The 16,542-nt window shown below is 40.2% G+C and overlaps 1 protein-coding gene across 1 annotated transcript in view; it reads left to right on the top strand.

Moving 5' to 3' along the window:
* Nucleotides 1-16,542, top strand: part of TRIP4 (thyroid hormone receptor interactor 4) — a 68,745-nt gene that overhangs the window by 27,788 nt on the left and 24,415 nt on the right. The window contains exons 9-11 of the mRNA XM_079910385.1: nucleotides 4,902-5,089; nucleotides 8,608-8,732; nucleotides 9,870-9,961. Of these exons, the coding sequence (XP_079766511.1) occupies nucleotides 4,902-5,089; nucleotides 8,608-8,732; nucleotides 9,870-9,961 (405 nt within the window). The remainder of the gene's footprint in view (nucleotides 1-4,901; nucleotides 5,090-8,607; nucleotides 8,733-9,869; nucleotides 9,962-16,542) is intronic.

Genomic DNA, 16,542 nt, shown 5'->3' with positions numbered 1-16,542 from the left:
GTTTTTATGACACGTGCAGTTGCCTGTGTGATTAGTGCCTAGGGGCCTCCGTTTAGCAAAATGGCAGTGATAGTGATGCAGTGTCTTGAATCTGGTTGGGCAGCAGGCAGGTATAAGGAAGAGTGTGAGGTTTCTACCTTTAATTCTTATCATCCAATTATGGCATTCATGAATTCTCAAACATTATCTGAATAAATTCTCCGTCCTCGGCAAGGTAGGTTTAGTCTCTGATGTTGTTTTAGTCTCCAGGAGGCTGCCAGCCCCTCCTCTTATTTAATTCTGAGTTACTGGGGCCAGCCTATGGGGGAGTTCCTTCATTTGTACCCCCCAGGGGGCTAGGTGGGAGTGAGTCTACAGGCCACTGAAGAATAGGACTGTTTGGTGACCTAAATGAATGGGGAAATCATGGTTTGAAAAGAAGCTTGGGGATTTGATGAATTATTTTGCACCAGTAATAGGGAAAATGGTATGACCTCCAGTAAACACATAATTGTTTACCTCCTGGAGCAGGAAACACTTAGGGGTTGTGGGAATTCCCAGGTCTTTTTTTTTTTTTTTTTTTTTTAAAGAAGATGTTGGGGATAGGAGTTTATTAATTAATTTATTTATTTTTGCTGTGTTGGGTCTTCGTTTCTGTGGAAGGGCTTTCTCTAGTTGTGGCAAGCGGGGGCCACTCTTCATCGCGGTGCACGGGCCTCTCACTGTCACGGCCTCTCTTGTTGCGGAGCACAGGCTCCAGACGCGCAGGCTCAGTAGTTGTGGCTCACGGGCCTAGTTGCTCCATGGCATGTGGGATCCTCCCAGACCAGGGCTCGAACCTGTGTCCCCTGCATTAGCAGGCAGATTCTCAACCACTGCGCCACCAGGGAAGCCCCTCCCAGGTCTTTTATGTGTCGTGGTTTCACCCTTTCTTAAACACTATCCCTTCTGAAAGTTCAAATATATCCATATTCTGTTGAAATCTTGAAGCTTTAAAAATTTAGACTCTTGTCATCGTCTTGTGTTCCTCATGCTACTCTTTCCTGTTACCTTCCCACAGGCAGCTTCTGCTTAAGTCACATACTTGACCTCCTAAGCATTCTCTAGAGCCCCTGGGAGCTGTTCAGTGAGGAATCATCATTGCTTTTTCTCAAGCCAATCTTGGCTCCTTCATGTTTTGACACTCACTCCTTCTCTCCAGCCATTCATGCTCCTGCTACTTTGACCCCTTTGACACCTCAGAAAACTTTAGAATTACCAGTCTTAGATGGTAAGTGAGGTTGGTTAAATTGGGAGCCTTTCTTACAACCTTGATTGGGGTTTGGGGAGCTTTTTAAAAAACAAAAGTTTCCTTATCTCCAAGTGAAATCCCACACCAATGTTTGGATTTATAATGTGGCCTAGACCAATGTGTGGTTTTTTTGGTTCTGTTTTTTTTTTAGCATCCCTTGAGAGAATAAATGATAATGGAGAAGAACAATTTCACAAGGTCCTGGCTTCCCTTGCAACACAGTAGCTTTACTTGCTTGCTTTTATATGCACCTTGGTACTGTCAGCTCAACAGATGGTGTCCTTACGGGCAATATTGGTACCTGCAGAGAAAAGACATCTTGGTCTCCTCTCGCATCAGTCCTAGGTTAGACCCTGTCCAGCCATGCAGGGGTTTATGAGTGCTGCAGCAGTGAGCATAATAATCATTTACCCAGTGGACCTAAAAGACATACCAAGTGAAGTAACTTTAAATAATTGGCTTGGAGTGCCTAGTAGCCAGGAAGTGGCTTTTAGAGATACCCAAGGTTGAGAGGGTATTTTTTTAAACCATATGCTATAGATGATGCAAAAGTAGGGTTTGCTCTCTTCATGTCTGCTCCTTCCAAATAGATGTGTGTCCAAAAAAGCTGTTTTTCCCCCCATTCCTCTACCCTGCCACCCTGTTAAAACAAACAGGCATTTATGACCCCACTCCTCAATACATGTAAAATTTGTACAGAAATATCTTCTACGAAAGTGATTTGTAATCTATGGACTTCATACCTGGGAGAGGTCTTGAGATGTAAAATCCCATCCTTTAGGTTGTGGGGTTTTTTGTTTTCTCCAAACAAATCTGATCTTTAAAGTTCAAAATAAAATAAATAATTTTAAAAGGGATTATCATGAGAAATGGAGTAGTTAGGTAGATAGAGTCAGATCACTAAAGAGTTAAGTGTTTAGCTAGGAAGATTTCACATTTTTACTTTGTAAATAAAGGTGAATCATAGAATGTTCTTGAGTAGAGAGATGCAATCAGAGCAGTGCTTTAGGGAGTTTGACTGGAGATACTCATTCAGCACTGTATACATGCCAGGTTCTTTGCTAGGTGCTGGGAAATTAAAAAGTAAGAGCCCTTAAAGTTTTTAAGGACTTCAAATTTAGTGGGAAGATGTGTTTGAATACAAAGAATTTCAGTTCCTTAAGATAATTGCTATGATAGACACATGTCATGGATACAGTAGGAGTTTAGGAGAGAGATTATAAACTCACAGAGGAGTCACAAAAGAAATGGTTTTTGAGAGGTGACTTAAGGGATGAATAGGAATTTCCAAGCAGACAAATTTGGGGAGGGAATTCTAGGTAGGTGGTATAACATGTAGAAAGGCTTAGCAGCTTGAGAGCATCGTAGGTTGGGAGAACCACAAGTAATTAAGTACTGTTAGAAATTAAACTGCGCTAGTAAGTGTATTAGTTTCCTAGGGCAGCCATAACAAAATACCACAGCTGGTTGTCTTAAGACAACAAATTTATTCTCTCACAGTTCTCAACACTGAAGTCAAGGTGTCGGCAGGGCCATACTCCCTCCGAATGTCTATGGGAGAACTGGGAGAACGCTTCCTTGCCTCTTTGAGGTTCTGATGGCCCCAGGCATCCCTTGGTTTATAGCTGCGTAACTTTATTCTGCCTTTGTCTTTTCATGGACTTTTCCCCTATATGTCTTTGTCTCTGTGTGTTTTCTCCTTTTATATGGATATCAGTCACTGGATTGGTGTCCACCCTAATCCAGTATGACTTTATCTTAAGTTGATTACATCTGTTTCCAAATAAGGTCAATTTCACAGGTTCTGGGAGGACATAAATTTGGGACAGATGCTACTCAGCCCAGTATAGCAGGTAACATCTTACCATGAAAGTCCTTATGTCTCATGCTAAGGAGTTTAGTTTTATTCTACAGTAGGCAAGGAAGAGTCCTTGAAGAACTTTAGCAGACAATTGGCATGACTTCCGTGCCTATGTAGAGAATGGATTAGAGGGAAGACTAAGACAGAAGCAGGGAAATTGCTAGGAAGATTATTGCAGTAGGGACTTCCCTGGTGGTCCAGTGGTTAAGAATCCACGCTTCCAGTGCAGGGGGCACAGGTTTGATCCCTGGTCGGAGAACTAAGATCACACATGCCACGCGACCAAAAAACAGGTTATTGAGGTAGCACAGTGGGAAGATGATGAGGGCCCAATTTAGTGTTGCAGTTAGTAAGGCAGTAGAGAGTTACTTAGAGGCTAAAAATGGAGATGAGACTAGTTAGCAGGCTCTAATACAGTGTTATTGAAAGACAGTAAGATTAAGTTAGGAAAGTAGCTGTGAAGTAGAAAAACAGGTAGTATAAACAAAAACTGTAATAGAGATAGAACAGACAATTTGGGCCTCGGGATTGTTCATACTCCAACAGTTTTATGAAATCACCTATTTCCCCTATAATAGATCAGTTCTGCCTCTGTGTTCCCGCTTAAGGACTTAAATCCCTGTGTAGTATTTACTTAAATCTGCTTTATGTTTTGGATAGTTATTTATGTGTCTGTCTTCTCATAGAACTGTAAGTTCCTTGAAAGCAAGAACCATATCTTTTTTATATTTTATATGTCTCCCTACTTTATATGCTTTTCACATATACTGAGTTAAATAGTAAATGTTTGTGTGGTTTTTTTAAGCTATGAAACAATTGATTACAGTCATAAAATTTTATTGCAGAAAGATTCTTAGAGATTCATTTAGTCCAACTCCATCATTTTACAGTTGAGAAAACTGAAACCTTTAGGGGTTAAATGATTGCTTGGAGTCTCTAGACTACCATTCTAGTATTTTTGTTTTCCCTATAAATAATTAAATAAAACATCAAAAAATCAACACACCTAACTCTAAACCTCATCATCCTAATAGAGCCTTTTTTTAAAAAAAATAATTTTCAGAGCACTCAGTCTTCTTGCTCTGGAAGAAATGTTACCCCTTGTCATTCTCTGACTGAACTACTGCCAAGACTCTTTAGTCTCCTGTAATTATCTGTACCCTGTAATTTTGTGTTCTCTTTACATGATGGGAGCCTTGTTTCAGTAGTGCTTCATCCTGTCTTTTGGGGGACAAGTTGTTCATTTCAGGATAAGAGAATACTTCATGCATCCAATAGTCAGAACTGCTGCCCCCCGAAAGCATCTGTTTGGCTTTAGCATGGTAACAGTATGTGACCCTGTCCCTTAAGCACATGAAGAATGTATGGACCAAAATGTTGAACCTTCATTTGTTGAACCATAATTCCCAGAATTATACTGGGAAATTGTCCAATATGGATCATTAATCATTTTAAAGTGGAAATAATTACAGACCAATTATTTGGTCTGATGGTTGTACTGTTGCTGGAATTAGGAAGCTGTGTGTGGAGAATTCAACATTATCTAACTATCCTTTAAGACGGGACCATGTTATCATACCTGGGACTCCTACTGAATTTATACCTTCTGTACGTTTTTTGACCCTGTTTCAGACAAAGATGGGATACATTTTTCTAAGAGAATGTTTCCAGTACGATTCATTAATATTAGAATTCATCTCATTTTGTGTACCTACCCCAGATTTTTCCCTTGTCAGACAAAATTATATGTTTGGTTTCTTTCCTGTATAGTGGATAGATCAGACGGGTGCAGCCTCACAGAAGAAGTCTTTCCATTCAGCAGGATCAGGACTAGAGTTCAGTTCATGTCGGCATCAGTTTCGAATCCAGGACCAAGAATTTCAGGAAGGCTTTGATGGTGGCTGGTGCCTCTCTATGCATCAGCCTTGGGCTTCTCTGCTTGTCAGAGGGATTAAAAGGTAAGGGCAGAAATGAGGCGGACTTCCCTGGTGGTCCAGTGGTTAAGACTCCGTACTTCCATTGCAGGGGGTGTGGGTTCGATCCCTGACCAGGGAACTAAGATCCCGCATGCCATGCGGTGCAGCCAAAAGATAAAAAATTAAATTAAAAAAAAAAATAGTAAGGACAGAAATGAATCTTGGAAGATTTTACATAAACTTGGACTGGAATTCATCTGGGAGGACATAAGTTTGGGACGGATGCTACTCAACCCAATATAGCAGGTAACACCTTACCATGAAAGTAATCTAGCGATGATTTATAATACTCTGCAGCACATAGAACTTTAAGCAATGTATTCATGTTATGGACTTGTTCTTTACTGAATAGCTTTAAAAAAACTGAGGTTAGAAGGACTAAGGATCCTAGTCATAATAAAGAATAGAACATAAGTTTTTTCATCTTTGGAAGGAAGTCTATTGAGAAAACTTCTCTTGGCTTTGCCTTTGTACAATAATATATCACTCAGCAACCTTAATGGTTTGATCCTATTGGAAATTCAAAGTTTTTATGCCTATTTGTTAGTTTTTTGAAGACACCAGCCTAACTGATTTTGTTTTTCTATCTATACATCTGTCTTTTAATCTGAGTAACCATATTGAGAAGGTATCTTACCACAGATTCCTTTTCTGCAAAAAGTGGGGGAAGTAGTGAGGGATAAGTAGAGGTATTATAAAGTTAAGTCGTGGTCCGTGTTAGTGATGGTAATAGCTTACTATTCCATGGTTTCATATGTTTCTTCTCAATGCAACTTTTAAAAAATAGTTCTTTCCTTTGCTTTTATAAATGTAAATAGAAAATTGATAAATACAGAAAAGCAGCTAGAAAAAGAAAGATCATCTATAATTCCACCACCTAGAAACAGCTACCGTTAGCATTTTGGAGTATTTATTTATATTCTTTTCCTGTGGAAATTGTTACATAATGAGGTCATAATATATATTTACGTTTATGTTTTTCTTCTTTCACTTATCATTACATGTTCATTTTCCCTTGTTTTCTCAGTTTTATTGAGATATAATTGATATATAACATCGTCAGGGTGTACAACATAATGATTACATATATATATATATTGTAAAATGATCACCACAATAAATTTGGTTAACATCCATCACCTTGGGCTTCCCTGGTGGTGCAGTGGTTGAGAGTCCACCTGCCAATGCAGGGGACACGGGTTCGTGCCCTGGTCTGGGAAGATCCCACGTGCCGCGGAGCGGCTGGGCCCGTGAGCCATGGCCGCTGAGCCTGCGCCTCCGGAGCCTATTGCTCCGCAACGGGAGAGGCCACAACAGTGCGAGGCCCGCATACCGCAAAACAAACAAACAAAACAAAACAAAACATCCATCACCTTGCATAGTTACAAATTTTTTGTTTCTTGTGATGAGAACCTTTAAGATCTATTCTCTTAGCAACTTTCAACTATACAATACAGTATTGTTAACTGTAGTCACCGTGCTGTACATTACATCCCCAGGATTTATCTTATAATTAGAAGTTTGTATCTTTTGACTACCTTCATCCAGTCTGTTCTCCATATTTATGAGTTTGTTTTTTTCAGATTGCACATGTAAGATCATAAAGTATTTATCTTTCTCTGACTTATTTCACTTAGCATAATACTTCAAGGTTGATCCATATTGCTGCAAATGGCAAGATTTCATTTTCTTTTGTGGCTGAATAATCTTCATCCATTTTCTTTATCCATCCATTCATTGATGGACATTTACATGGTCTCCATGTTTTGGCTATTGTAAATAATGCTGCAATGAATGTGGGGATGCAGATACCTCTTTTTTCCTTCTTATTTTATCTCTTAGAATTTTATATCCCTGGGAGTGTCCTAACTCATAACAATAATAATGCCTTATGTATTTATATTTAAATAGAATTTTACAGTTTTCAAAGCAGTAGCTGTATTGAAGTAGATCAGACCAGTATTATTACAATCTTGAACGCCTAAGCAGGCAAAGGTAAAGGAGCTTGCTATGAATTACAAAGCTAGTTAGTGGCAGAGATGGAACTAGAGTTCAGGTTTTCAGAGTGCTTTTTCCACCCTTACTTTGTAAGCCTCAGTCATTTCTCTATTTCCTGAAAGAAAATTTATTATCAGAATTTAGGAACAATCATTTCTACTTTGTTGGTTTCCATGGTTAGTTGAGATTTGCCTCCTTCGTGAAGGTGTGTTATCATTTTTCTCCCCTCTTCAAGGTCAGGCTTTCTTTCTTTGGCTCCAAAGTGTTTCATAATCCATGTATGTAGTGGCATTACAACAAGTATATGTGAATCTGCTTCTGCTCCAGGGCACCTGGGCCCTCAGATGTCTATTCTTCTCTTTCAGTTCTCTGCAGTTGAGGTGTCTTCCTTTTCCAAAGTAGAAAACTAAACAGCTTGCTTTCTGCAGAGGGAATCTGAATGTTTACATTTCTCTCGTCCTGTTTTGGATCTGTGTTATCCAGATTTTCTCACTGGAAAGAACAGGATGAACAGCATCCAGCCCACAATCACTAATCCCACAGAAAGAAAGTGGGTGGTTCTGCCACATTTGTGAGAACGTTTTCCCAGTAACCCTGTGGATCATTTGGTGTAGAGGGAGAAATATATTGATTCATTCCTCATTTATTGAGTACCCACTGTGTGCCTGGTGCTCTTCCAATTCATCTATATTGGAAAACTAAGGGTATGAGAAATTCCGTTTCCCATTATAAGACAAGTATAATAGGGTTATATTATCAAGCTACTTTATTTCATTTTGTAGGAACTAAAGGAGAAACATCTTTTTGTAATCCTTGGAAAGTAGGCAGTAATACATTCTCTTGATTGCCTTTTGTTATTCTACTTAAAGATTCTTTCAGACTAGCTAATGGGTTGTTTAATTATCTGCAAAGAACATAACCCTTTATAAAATACTTAGAAAATATAAATGAATGTGGTTGCAATTTAGAGTAAAGATGATAAGCATTTTTATTTACTTAAATTCTATTAAATAGTAATTATGAAGGTACTATTCTTGGGGAGTTATGTGTGGGTGAGGATTTTTCTAGTTATGTGTGGGTGAGGATTTTTCTAGGATTTTCTAGGATTTTCAGGTTGGAGAACAATGAACAAAATCTTTCATGACTCAAAGGCAAGGATTTTCATTTTTGTGGGACAACTTGGATGCCTTGAAAATAGAAGATTTGGATTGTAGAAGTCCCAAGGCTAGTGAAAGCTTCATTTCTGAGTTACAGAGATCAAGTAAAAAATAGGAACTGAGAGAGATGAATTGCCTTTGTTCTGATGATAGGGAAAACTAGAGAACAGGGTTTATACGCAAGTGAAAGGTATTGTAGGAAAAATGTTTTTTACGAAAAATACCCTTCTTGGTGAGGTATCATCTATAGATCTCTTGGTTCAACTGGATAATTTGCTGTACGTTATGAGATCTTCCAAGACACTAAAATTTAGATTCTTTCTACTAAATTTGTATTTGTTTAAGGGTGGAGGGCAGAAGCTGGTACACCCCACATAGAGGACGACTTTGGATAGCAGCCACAGCCAAAAGACCCTCTCCTCAAGAAGTTTCAGAACTCCAGACTACATATCTTCTCCTTCGTGGGAAAGGTAACAGCCATATATTCTTCTAATTTCAGTCTTACTTTGTGGAGAGAAGTCATTGATGTTCTTCTTCTTTCACCTCCTTCTTCCTGTGGCTTTTTTGTGGTTTTTTTTTTTTTTGGCTGAAAGGGACTTTAAACTTTGTGTTTGTTTGTTTGTTTGTTTAGTAGCAAATCATGGACAGCTGTTCAAAACATTAATTCACCAAACAGTACAAATAAAAATATCCATTCCCAACACCAGAAATCAACCAACTAGTCTTAATTTTCTACATTTTTTTTATTATGAGAGTAAAATAACTACTATAAATTCTGGGATGTTTAGATTGGTAAGAACAACCGCAAATAAGACTTTTTATTATTGGGAGTGACTCCAATAGACATATGCTATTGGATTTGGACAGATCAAAGTTGGTTGACTTAAGCAGTGAGTTTTGACAGTCACCCCAAACACTCGGTTTGGATCCTAAAAAACACTTCTGACCCTTGGATGTCTTGGCTTCCTTCCTCTTATTCAGCCCATACAGTAGTTTTGAAGGTAAAATGAGAGGATAATTACAGAACCACCTTTAAAAGTTAAGAAACCAAGCTTTAGGAATTATTATTATTATTATTTGGGGGTGTGTGCACCTGCAGCATTCAGGATCTTAGTTCCCTGACCAGGGATCGAGCCCATGCCCTCTGCAGTGGAAGTGCGGAGTCTTAACCACTGGACTGCCAGGGAAGTCCCTGGGTTCTTTTAAATTCATGTTTTGACATTCTTATGTTTCTTAACTGCATTTTTATGTTTTTCTCTTGACACCTCAAGCTTGTTTCCAGAACCTGTCACCACCAAATTCTAGTCTGATCCAGTTGGGTATAGTGGAATTGATTTGTTTCGAGTGAAGTTGTGGGGTCCTTGAACTTCAATGGTATGAGGCTTATTTTCCTATAGTTTAGGATGTGGATAGTGGACTAAGCCAGCTACTCACTAAATGTTTTGCTAAAATACAAACAGTTGTGCCAAGTAAAAAGCCTCATTGTTTTCCTTATGTCCATAAACAGATAATAGAGAAAGTGATTTGTTCAGAATTGAAGACAGATTTGTGAGTTCCAGGGTCACAAAGAAGAAATTTATGTAATCCTTCTGTTATTCTCAATTTAGATGTGGAATTTCCCAATGACTATCCATCAGGTTGTCTTCTGGGCTGTGTGGACCTAACTGACTGCTTGTCCCAGAAGCAATTTAAGAATCAGGTGAGTAAAGAGTATTTCTCTGGGACAGATGCTTTGTTTGCCACAGTAGCTGACCTGTAGATCCTTCAACTCAGAGTATCCTGTAGATAGTAAGGAGCTAGAAACTGAATTTAGACATGTTTGGAGAATCTTCTAAGGAGGGAATATTGGGGAGAGAAAAGACAATGGGAGAAATGGAAAAAATTTAGTGATGCTTTGGTTCCTAGTGTGTGGAGGACTGGTACATATACATTTCTGCCTAAAAAGCTATTGCCACAATCCAGTTAATAGTGTAGAGTCCTCATCCCTTAATAAAACTTCGGCTCTTGGCAAAGAAATCCTTCATTATTCCTTGAATTATTTCAGTTAGGTAGTGGGAATGGTAGAATTTGTTATTACGTACTCTGGAACGTTTGGTCCAGACCAGGGAATTCATGAAAGACAAGTATATTTGAACTCTGATTGCCTGGACTGTGCCAGCTTTGGGTGTGTGTGTGTGTACATATTGTATGTATGTATTTTTATTTATTTTGATTACTGAAGATTGAACTGACATAACTAGAGTACATTTTTGAACAGCAGAGGGAGCTGAAGGACTTTAGCTTAATTGGAAAATTCTTGAAATTTAGAGCCTTATGTTTAGTCTAGCAGGAATCCAAAGTGGGAAACTCCATCCTTAAAGCCTAAAAAGTCTTACCTAACAGTATGGTTTTCCTGTTTTTTGAACAGTTACTTTACACAATAGCGGTTCCATCACTGTGCTTAAGAGCATATTCTTCAGCTTAATTTTCTTAGTAAATTCTTTGCTTTGCAGACTCTTCTGTGCCTTTCGTTACTGCTATTAGTGTCTGCTTTTTTTTATATAGCTGTATTAATTAATTAATTTATTTATTTATTTATTTTTGGCTGCATTAGGTCTTCGTTGCTGCACGCAGGCTTTCTCTAGTTGCAGTGAACGGGGCCTACTCTTCATTGCGGTGCACAGGCCTCTCGTTGCAGTGTCTTCTCTTGTTGCTTAGCACGGGCCCTAGACACGCGGGCTTCAGTAGTTGTGGCACACGGGCTCAGTAGTTGTGGCGCGCGGGCTTAGTTGCTCCGCTGCATGTGGGATCTTCCCGGATCTTCCCGGACCAGGGTTTGAACCCGTGTCCCCTGCATTGGCAGGTGGATTCTTTTTTTTTTTTCGATGTTGGGGGTCGAAGTTTATTAGTTAATTTATTTACTTTTGCTGTGTTGGGTCTTCATTTCTGTGCGAGGGCTTTCTCTAGTTGTGGCAAGCGGGGGCCACTCTTCATTGCGGTGCACGGGCCTCTCACTGTCGCGGCCTCTCTTGTTGCGGAGCACAGCCTCCAGATGCGCAGGCTCAGTAGTTGTGGCTCACAGGCCTAGCTGCTCCGCGGAATGATCCTCCCAGACCGGGGCTTGAACCCATGTCCCCTGCATTCTCAACCACTGCGCCACCAGGGAAGCCCTGCAGGCAGATTTTTAACCACTGCGCCACCAGGGAAGTCCCAGTGTCTGCTTTAAAAAAACAAAACAAACAAAATACTGTTCCCATCCATCTCACTCCCTCTGTTCGTTCCTCACAGGTTTTAGCCAGTAATTATTATCCCTCTAGTTTTCTGTCTCTATATATTTTTTTTTTAATGCCGCGCCGTGCGGCATACATGATCTTAGTTCCCCGACCAGGGATCTGCGCTGCGAGCACAGTCTTAACCACTGGACCACCAGGGAAGTCCCTCTAGTTTTCTGTCTTTCATTTGCTTGTGGATTGCCTCCTCAGCCCTTTTCTGATTATGTATATGAGTACAGTGCTTGCGTTTTGGACTTTATGTATATGAGTACAGTGCTTGCGTTTTGGTGTGAATTTTGTGTGTTTTTTTAACATCTTTATTGGAGTATAATTGCTTTACAATGGTGTGTTAGTCTCTACTGTATAACAAAGTGTGAATTTTGACTCCGACCCTTTTGTTCTGCTCTTAGTACCTGATCTAGACCTAGGCAAAACTGTAAATACATGGAGGCCCTTTGTCTTCCACACCACTTGTGCCTGTTCTATCTATCTATGGACCTTTTGCTGATTTTTTTCAATGTCTTCTTTCCTCTCCTCCCTTTTTTTCATTCTAGAAGTAATAATTGTAAAAATTCCTTACATTGGTGTAGGCTTTACAGTTTTAGAGACTCATGAAGAGCTTAGTATCACTTGATGTGTTATATTTTCTTATGAGGATATTTGCATTCTAAACGAGAACCCAGGAGCATCTGGCAGTGTGGGTGGTGTTTTGGACGGGGCCTTCCCTTACTTTCTCATTTGTTGATCAAGCAGACCACCACTTGATACAAGGTCAAATGAATTCAATTTCTAGGCAGTTAACCAATCTTCTTTCTGCCACAAATTTGTGTTGAGAAGGGTAGGGGGCTGTAATCCTAATCTATAGAGTACCACAAGGCTTATGGGAATTAGAAATATAATTAACAAAACAAATCTTTTTGGTTTCTCAAGGGTACCTCTCTTTCAGGTCAGCATGATACTCCTACCTGAGCTTATATTCTGTCTTTTATCCTGAGGATGCTGAGGGCAGCACATAGAACTGTAGGAATCCTCCCATATGTTCCCAGCTGGAGGTCCGGGCAACTCTTTATGAATTTCCCTGATGTGTATGACATTAGAATATCCTAAAATGCCAAAAGCCATGAGGTTTCATCAAACAGGAGCTCATATCCATTTTCCCTATGGTCAGCTTTTCTGTGGCTTTTCCCCATTCTTTCTTTTCTGTGTTTGAGAGTAGCACATGAATGTATTCACAATTGATATTAGCCCTATTTGGGGATTATTTATTGAGTGAGGATCTTACCACTTTTAAAGGTCGTAGCTTTGGTATTTGGCTGTCTTTTGGAAAATGTCTCGAGCACCTTTGGTAATCTACCTGTCTCTGTTTGAGCTAGGGTTCTGTGATGTAAGAATCGTGATTGCTTAGTCTGTTTTACCAATGTTATTCTCGTTTTTTCAAGAATGAGTTGAGAGTTTAGGGGTAATACCCCTAGACTAGCATTTCCCAAACTATTCCATGGCATAGGTGTTTTCTGGAAAAACAGGGGGGTGAGGGGTTTCTGTTGACACACACATTTGGAAAATTTATTTGGATTAAACAAATTTGTTTGTTTACTGCAGAATTTCTCAGAGCCCTGAATGTGCTGGTGTGCATTTTGACTCTGATACAATTCTCTGATTTATCTGGTGAATGTAATATGCAGTGTTCTCATACCTTTCTGACCACAACAGCCCCCACCAACATATTTGCATACTGGTATCTTGTGGTATATATATAGTTAGCAAGTGCTAGCCTAAGTATGTTTGGGTTTTTTTGTCCTCATAGGTCGGTTCACTGAGGGAGAATGATCCAGGAAACAGTTTCCTGACTTATGTCTTTCTGCATCTTCACACTCATTCCTCATCACCCAGCTGAACTGCATTTTCCTTTTTTTTTTTTTTTTTTTTACTTTTTTGGCTGCACTGCGGGGCCTCTAGGATCTTAGTTCCCCGACCAGGGATCGAACCCGTGCCTCCTGAAGTGGAAGTGCAGAGTCCTAACCTCTGGACTACCAGGGAAGTCCCATATTTTCTTTGAAAACCAGTGTGGATCTAGTAATTTTTATTTCAACTGAAACTAATCTCCTGTGTGACTTGGAACCATGTTTTAATTCTCCATCTTGTTCCTAACTTTTTCCTTCCCCAAAGAAACTCAGTAATTTACTTCCTGACCTTTCATTCTTGGCTTTTCTTTGATAAGTTAAAATATACTAAGCCCTCACTATTTTTGGCATAGTGTGATCATTTAGTTCCTTAAAAAAAAAAAAAAAAACAGAAAAGGTTTTATTAGTGGATGTTTAAAATCAAGTGCACCACTCTATAAGTGGCTTTAAAAATATGTGCTTAAAGTGCTTTCCCCTGAGCTAAGAACTCATCTTCCTTTTGTCTTCTAAAAGTAGTATGGCTGGCATGGCCGATGTGTGCCAGAAAAAAATCCTGCTAGACCATCAGTCCTCCTGAGTAATGGCAGGGGATCTACCTAAACAAGATAGGAATGATACAGCAAAGGCTGTAGGCTCAACTCAGGAAAGAAAGGTAGATGAGAGCCATCTAGTTAAAACTTCTCCTGTACTCCCCTGGAAGAAGCCCTTGCCTTGCCGGGGTTTTATCTGCCAGCAGCAGATGTAAGCTCTCGAAAACAGCAGGGAGGATGTTGACTGCAACAATGCATCAAGGCTGTGGTTTGTAACCTCAATAGTAAGGCAGTTAAAACCTTTTTTTTAACAAAGACATTTTGATTGCCAAATCCATAACCATTAGCAGCTGTGGTTTGAACAGTTCTCTAGACCTAACAAGTTGTCAAACAGAAAGTTGAGTTGGTGGCTTTTGTTTCTATGTGTCTGTATTGTGTTTGTGCTATTTATATCTCTGCCTTCAATAGAAAATCTGATTTGTCAGAAATCTCTGAGGTCATTGATTATTCTACTTCTTTTGTACTAAATCCATTCTTCTCCTGCCAGCTTACCGACCTTTTAGTCCATTTGATCATATGGCTTTTGTAATAGCCAAGATCCTGTATTTAAGGAATTACACTGAGGCAGTTCTACTGCAGGGTGCCTACAAATTGACATCAACAGAAGAATTACTGTCTTCCAGTGCGGAAGAGAGTATTACTTGTTCCTTTTTATATGAGTATCCGTGCGATACAGATCTTCAGGAAGATCGCATTATATCACTTCATGTGTGGAAATCATCGGCTTCTATCACCAAAGGATTGTCCGTAAGTCTGAGAGATGAGAAATTAGAGAATGAAGGAAATAATAGACAGTATTCAAACCAGGCATTGGCATTGAAAAATGCAGAGTCCCCAAATTCTCTTTTAAATTATGTGAAAATATCCTCTCTGTTTTACTAAGAAAACCTGCCAATTCATAGACCTAAAATGTATGATTCCTAAGAGATTGTGAGGGCTGCATCTGAGACCCAACAAAGGGGGGAACTGTGTGTCTGCAACAGCTAGCCCAACTCTAAGCAGTTCTTTAACATCACAGCTCACTTGACGGAGAAAGGGAATGTATTTTCAGAATTCTCATGAAGACTAGAATATTTACTTGAGTTTCTAGGTCAGAACAGACTGTCTTTAGAGTTGTTTGCAACCTGGGTATCAAGTGTCCACTTGATGAGTTGAGGACTGCCATGCTCACCTTTTTTTTTCAGTACGGGGCCTCTCACTGTTGTGGCCTCTCCCGTTGCGGAGCACAGGCTCTGGACGCGCCGGCTCAGTGGCCATGGCTCACGGGCCCAGCTGCTCCGCGGCATGTGGGATCTTCCCGGATCGGGGCACGAACCCGTATCCCCTGCATCGGCGGGCGGACTTTCAACCACTGCGCCACCAGGGAAGCTCCATGCTCATTTTTAAATAATCCAGGAAGCATTATGCTTTCTGTTTCTTTTTTTCAATTTTTTAAAAAATATATTTATTTATTTATTTGGCTGCGTTGGGTCTTTGTCGCTGCCTGCGGGCTTTCTCTAGTTGCGGTGAGCGGGGGCTACTCTTCGTTGCGGTGCGCAGGCTTCTCATTCTGGTGGCTTCTCTTGTTGTGGAGCACAGGCTCTAGGCGCATGGGCTTCAGTAGCTGTGGCACACAGGCTCAATAGTTGTGGTTCGTGGGCTCTAGAGCACAGGCTCAGTAGTTGTGGCGCATGGGCTTAGTTGCTCTGCAGCATGTGGGATCTTCCAGGAGCAGGGCTCGAACCTGTGTCCCCTGCATTGGCAGGTGGATTCTTTTTTTTCGGTACGCGGGCCTCTCACTGTTGTGGCCTCTCCCGTTGCGGAGCACAGGCTCCGGACGCGCAGGCTCAGCGGCCATGGCTCACGGGCCCAGCCGCTCCACGGCATGTGGGATCTTCCCGGACCGGGGCACGAACCCGTGTCCCCTGCATCGGCAGGCGGACTCTTAACCACTGCGCCACCAGGGAAGCCCGACAGGCGGATTCTTAACCACTGTTCCACCAGGGAAGTCCCATGCTTTCTGTTTCTTATCCTGAAGAGAAAAAGGAAATATTAACACTCTTGTGTATTTATGTAAATTCTTTAATGTTTAGCTTTACATCTGAAAATGAACATATAACTCTTAAGATTTTCTTAATTATTTATAGATCAATAAATACTTGAGTGCCTACCATAAATCAGACATTGTTTTAGACACTAAGAGAAACAAAAAGGTGAATCAGCCATGGGTTTTGTCCTCAGAATGTTTGAAAGACCACTAGGTAGATAAGATATGTATACAACCAAATTTGTAAACAACCAAATACAAAATAAAAAGCAAAGATAACTGTCTTAAGAGAAGTAAGGACTGCCTCTGAGGAATTTAAAGGAGGGAAAGGTTGCTTCCAGGTGGGAGGAAGACTTCGGAATGTGCCTTTTTTTGTTGTTTTCCCTATGGGGACTCAGTATTTCTTCAGGATAGATTCTGAAAAGTAGAACTTAAGGGTCTAAGATACATACATTTAAACTTTGATACAAACTGGTAAGTTACAATTCTTAAAGAGGGATCTAATTTAAAAT

The sequence above is a fragment of the Stenella coeruleoalba genome, assembly GCF_951394435.1.
Source record: "Stenella coeruleoalba genome assembly, chromosome: 2".
Classification (NCBI taxonomy): domain Eukaryota; kingdom Metazoa; phylum Chordata; class Mammalia; order Artiodactyla; family Delphinidae; genus Stenella; species Stenella coeruleoalba.
The sequence above is the reverse complement of the archived record's forward strand: the minus strand, read 5'-3'. Positions and strand labels throughout refer to the sequence as shown.